The sequence below is a fragment of the Octopus bimaculoides genome, chromosome 1 (genome assembly GCF_001194135.2).
Source record: "Octopus bimaculoides isolate UCB-OBI-ISO-001 chromosome 1, ASM119413v2, whole genome shotgun sequence".
Classification (NCBI taxonomy): Eukaryota; Metazoa; Mollusca; class Cephalopoda; order Octopoda; family Octopodidae; genus Octopus; species Octopus bimaculoides.
This window is the reverse complement of record NC_068981.1, coordinates 101,726,503-101,732,763: the sequence shown is the minus strand read 5'-3', so window position 1 is coordinate 101,732,763 and position 6,261 is coordinate 101,726,503. Positions and strand designations below refer to the sequence as shown.

General features: G+C 36.8%; 1 protein-coding gene across 4 annotated transcripts in view; it reads left to right on the top strand.

Moving 5' to 3' along the window:
• LOC106874363 (uncharacterized) overlaps positions 1 to 6,261 on the top strand; it is a 607,119-nt gene that overhangs the window by 587,854 nt on the left and 13,004 nt on the right. For all 4 annotated transcript variants that reach the window (XM_014922075.2, XM_014922074.2, XM_052968736.1 and 1 more), the window contains exon 4: positions 5,237 to 5,434. In XM_014922075.2, coding sequence (XP_014777561.1) covers positions 5,237 to 5,434 — 198 coding nt within the window. The remainder of the gene's footprint in view (positions 1 to 5,236; positions 5,435 to 6,261) is intronic.

The following is a 6,261-nucleotide window of genomic DNA, read 5'->3' as shown; positions in this document are numbered from 1 at the left end:
ATGGCCCAGTGGTTAGGGCAGCAGACTCGCGGTCATAGGATCGCAGTTTCAATTCCTAGTCTGGGTGTTGTGAGTGTTTATTGAGTGAAAACACCTAAAGTTCCACAAGGCTCTGGCAGGGGATGGTGGCGAACCCTGCTGTACTCTTCCACCACAACTTTCTCTAACTCTTACTTCTTGTTTCTGTTGTGCCTGTATTTCAAAGGGTCAGCCTTGTCACACTGTGTCACGCTGAATATCCCCGAGAACTACGTTAAGGGTACACGTGTCTGTGGAGTGCTCAGCCACTTGCACGTTAATTTCACGAGCAGGCTGTTCCGTTGATCGGATCAACTGGAATCCTCGATGTCGTAAGCGACGGAGTGCCAACAACAACAATTCTATCCAGTGTGTTTCTCTACTTTTTTAAGATGGAGAACTGTGATTTGAGGAAGATATGATTGTTATTTCTAGCAGGTTCACCTAGAGTCTCCCGCATTGACTCACATATGCTCATGATGAGTATGGTTAAGTAGTGATAGTGATACTGGAAGCAATAGTACTGATGATAATAATGGTGATGACAGTCATGGTGGGGGTGGAATGGTGTTGGCAAGCAATAGTGGCAGCAATAGTAGTGAACTGATGATCGGCACACCAACAGCTTCATTAAACATAATCGCTTTCATTATAATGGAGTTGACTGGGACTCAGAGAATCATCGAGGCAATTATGATGATGTTAATGGTGGTTGTGATGCTGGTGCTGATGCTGGTGTATTGTACCAAGTGCCACTTTCTGCTGTTTGATAGCATTTCACTCCTGCTGCAACCCAAGTTAATGGGTTAAAAAAGAAATTCTGCTTTTAACCAAATCACCCAAACCCATTGCTATCATCACCACCAAAAACAGTAAGAAATGTGTGTGTGTGTGCATGTGCGTGACTGGAGCATGTTAATGCTATTGATTTAAGAATCATAATATTGTAATACTGCAAAAGAAAAAGTTAAAATACATGTGTCTGAGTGGTTAAGTTCATATTTTGCAAACCATGGTTTCAGGTTCAGTCCCACCACATGGGACCTTGGGCAAGTGTCTTCTACTGTAGCCCCAGGTTACCCAATATCTTGCAACTGGATTTAGTAGACAGAAACTGTGGAAGCCCATTGTGTATATATATATATGTATATATATATATATATTTCGTTTTGGGATTTGGTTTGCAAGATTCTTTATGTGAGTTTGTGTGTTGAAGCATATTTTGTTGTGTCTGGGGAAAGTCATTCTCTTTTAGTGCCTTATTATTTAACACACTCACCAGTTCAGTTTCCACTCATTTGCTTATTTATTTTTCTAAAATTTTTGTTGCATCTTGCAACCTTTTCAATAGTCGTTGACTCTGTCCATTATCTGAGCTGCGTTCTTTTTGTTTGTTTGTGCGCATGTGAGTGGGTCAGTGTGTGTGTGCGCATACACATGTATGTATGTATGTATGTATGTATGTATACATGTAAGTGTGTGTGCATATGTATTTATGTATGCATGTACGTTTGTATGTATGTATGTATTCTGCATGTTTGTCTGTTTTTATGTCTGTGTGTGTGTGTACTTCTGTCTCTTTGTGTGTGCATGTCTGAGTGTGTGTATAGGCTTTTATGACCATGTACTGTGTCTGTATGTATGGATGTGTGTCTCTAGTTGTGTGGATATGTGTCTCCATATGTGTCCTTGTGTGAAGTCAAGTGTGTGTATATGGTCATGTGTTTCAGTCTTCATTTGCATATGTGTATGTGTGCTTGTCTATTCATATTACCTATGTACCTGTCTGTCTGTATGTCTATCTGTTTGCATTCATATCCATTTGCCTACATACATGTACATATACATATATATATATACACACACATACATCTACATAACAGACCACTAACTATTTTACATGTATATAAATATAAACTCTTAGTATGAGAGTATGATTACCTACTATGTATATTTCCTATTTAGTACTGTTTCATTTATGAGGACATATTCCTGTATTTGTCTGAGGGTTGGGTCCTTTGGGTGCTTGGATAAAATTTATTGTGTCTGTATATATATATATGTATACATAAATGTATATGCACATGTATGTAGGCAAATGGATATGAATGTAAACAGATAGACATACAGACAGACAGGTACATAGGTAATAAGAATTGACAAGCACACATACATACACACATATGCAAATGAAGGCTGAAACACATGACCATATACACATACTTCACTTCACGCAAGGACACATATGGAGACACACATCCACACAAATGGATATATACATCCATACATACAAAAACACAGTATATAGTCACAAAAACACACACACATACACACACGCACGCGTAAACACACACAAACACAAGCATATGAATATGCAGAATACATACATACAAATGTACACACACTTACATGCATACATACATACATGTGTATGTGCACACACATGCACACAAACAAACAAAAAGAACGCAGCTCGGATAACGGACAGTCAACGACCATTGAAAAGGTTGCAAGATGCAATGAAAAGTTTAGGAAAAATAAATAAATGAGTGGAAACTTTACTGGTGAGTGTGTTAAATAATAAGGCACTAAAAGAGAATAACTCTCCCCAAACACAACAATTAACGATTACATCACCTTTTTTTTGTGTGTGTGTGTGAGTGTGTACACATATATATTCCCCTCCCCTTACCGAAAGCTGAACAGTTATCTCCCTTGCCCACAACAACAACAACAATAATAACGATAACCAATTACCTCCCCTTATTCTTCTACTTGTGAAGCCATTCACTCATAAATATCATCACACAACACGGACAAAATTTCTTCTCAAGAAAATACATATTCATATAAGTAAACCATAATATCATGAATAGCGAAAGTGAAACCGGTCAATTTATTCAAAATTATATTAAAACTATGTAAAGTGTGTGTATTTTCCTTTTTTTAAATTTCTTATATATATTACAACTTACCACGTGGGGATAATCGAAATTCCTCTTTCTCTGTTACTACTAGATATATATATATATATAGAGAGAGAGAGAGAGAGAGAGTGTGTGTGTGTGTGTGTGTGTGTGTGTGTGTGTGTGTGTGTGAGTGAGTGAGAGAGATGTATATGGTACTCCAGCATGGCCACAGTTTTGGGGCTGAAGTACATAAAATAATGTGTATGTATATGATGCCCCTGCATGGCCAAGACCTTTGTACTGAAGTGCATAAAAGGATGTGTCAGGCTGAGTACAAAGTAAGCAATGTTTTGAAACATGACATTCATCACAATATATTTTAATAATACAGGAATTTTATTCATCAAAGTAAGTGTCATTACAATCAACACATTTTTGCCAACGAGTTGCAAGTTTGTACCATAAAAATTTGGAGTTCTGGAGCATAGACTAGTAGGTATTGCAACTTGTTTCAGTCATCATAGGACTGAGCTCCACTTAATTCTTACTTCACCTCAACATGCCCACACTTCATTTCAGCGAGGAACTCAACTCAACTACTATTCAAACACAAGAGTTGAAGTTAGGTTGCATGTTTCAGCAGAGGAAGCTTGTCAACATCAGATGAAACAGAACAGTTGGGCACCAAGAGCAAACTGGCTGCTACATTTGATCAACTAATCAATCCTGAATAGTGACATGGACCAACTGAGCAGCTGAGTTGATGTAATTATAGATTGACACTATAGAATAGTAATTCAGTAGGTTACACTACAAAATTTATGTGTGACACATTAGCTTTCAATGTAATTCCTCCTGGGGAAGTTATCAGCAATAAATTGGTATTCTAATTAGAAAGAAATCTGTTTCTCATCTGCTCTTAGCAAAATGGTAAGAGGCTACCTTAGAGTTTTGCTTGTTTTTTTGTTTTTTTTTCCTTTGTTATTCATATTCATGCCACTGCCAAGTGTCACATGGCAGTTCAATCCTAGCCTATACAGGTCTCCTACCTAACCCCAGAGATGCTACCAAAACTCAAACCATCCTGAAGGATAAACAACACCTAATTAATTCCAATAGACTTATTGAAATTGAAGGATGCTGGTTGAATATAAACCCAGTTGGCAGATTCATTTTATGTTATCTCAATGCATGGAAACATCATCCCTAGATTTAACTGACCTCATGGTTCAAAGTTAAGCCATTGCTATTACAAGCACATCGCCCAACTTTGCTAGTTTCTAAGATTGCTTGTAGAACATGTAGTTGCTAGCTTTCCTGCCAGTTTCCTAGTAATTGAGCAAGGAATTGCCAGAATGGATTGATAATCATCTATCATACACAGTTGTCTATATTTCAGCACTGTCCATTGGCCTTGGAATGGCTGATCACATTCATTTTAGTTAGACATGTTCCAAACCTAACTCTAACCATGAGCACATGCTTTCTTACCATACCAGTCACAACTATGTAGAAAGATAACCAAGAGATAAGCACCAGCCCAATGGACTACAGAAGTACTTGTAGAGTATACAGTTATAAGAAGAAACAGGTCTATAAACTGTCAGTGACAATACCCATGTATTGTTGCAATGATGATGGTTAGTTTTAGACCCTATTAGATTGTTGGGTATCTATGAAAGACCCACTTTTTGCATGTGATAATATAAGAAATGGACTCTGCCAAGATATCCTATTAATTGCTTGAAGCTTGTGGAAGGAATTGAACCCAAAACTGCAAAATAAGAAAATGCTGATGAATTATATGTTTCTCAACCTGCCGGAAAAAGCAGTCAAATCTTCCTCAAATCACACATTTCTGTGAAGGTAGGGAAATACTTGTCCTATTAACCCTTAAGAGATAATTGGGTTCATATGTAGAAAGTTTCATTTTGATAGAAGGTTGCCATGGTCAAGTAAGTGGTATTACAAATATATGGGATACTTGAAAAGGAAATGAAGTCAACAAGGAGCCAAATTTAACATGTTGCTTACAAATTGTACAAATAGCTTACAAGGACTCTTAAAGTATCTGTGTTTGTGCAGAGGTAATATATTTTTATAATAAAAACACAAAAGGTTTCGATACAAATTGCTTTGGGTATATGAGAATATGAAATAAGCTTTGAAATGATAAACTCTATCAGTCTCTTGTCTCTCTTTTTCTCTCTGCATTTTCCTTTTCATTTACTCTATCGCCTCTTCTATGTCTCTCCTTTATTCTATTCATTTCAAAGTTTTATTATTTTTGTACCGTTCTTTTATTGCAGGTACCATCCAGCATCGTTTGAAGAGGAATACCACAGACAATAACCAAGTGATTCTAAGAATCGCTCAACCTCCTCACAGACAGATAAAATGCATCTATCCAGAAGTTCCCTGTGCAGATAGCAGGCGCTGTTATCACAGCATATATGAACGCTGCAATGGCGAAGAAGACTGCTATGATGGGTCCGATGAGTTTGGTTGTAAGTTCATTTGTTTTATTTACAGATTCTAGTTCAAGTGATTTATTCTCAATCCCTACAGACATATAAATAAATTGAGAAAGTATATGTGGTTCTAAGTGTAGTTCTAGTTTCCTTTATGGCTCATATATAGAATATAAAATATTCAAGAGTTAGGCTATGCATGAAACTCAAGCCACTGCAGTAACATAGGAAGTGTTTTCAACTTAAATATAAAATGAGACTCACACACACATATCAACAGTGTGTATTGATCTACTTATATGCAGATCATCTTTCTTCTATATTGCCAGTCATCACTCCCTCTCCCCACAGGATATCCTTATGGCAATAATACCCCAAAAATCACTAGGCCCAAAATCTCAATATGAAATCATTGATATTTAGGTCCCAATGACTTGGTACCTGGGATTTGGATGGGTGTGTCCATCAATATCTTGCAAACTCTGTATTCTCTCTAGAAAAACATATTTATAGAAAAATAAATTGTTAAAATATCATAAATGTAGCAGTTAAGAAAAAATGTGGAATATTCATTGAAATTTCAATTTATGCATGATTGTGTGTGTGTGTGTTTATATATAGGCATCATCATCATCATCATCATCATCGTTTAACATCCGCTTTCCATGCTAGCATGGGTTGGACAATTTGACTGAGGACTGGTGCAACTGGATGGCTACACCAGGCTCCAATCTAATTTGGCAGAGTTTCTGTATACATATATATGCATGTGTGTGTATGTGTATAAGCACACACACACACACACATATAATGTATAGATGGATATAAACAATAATGATGAATAAAACCACACAAAATAAATT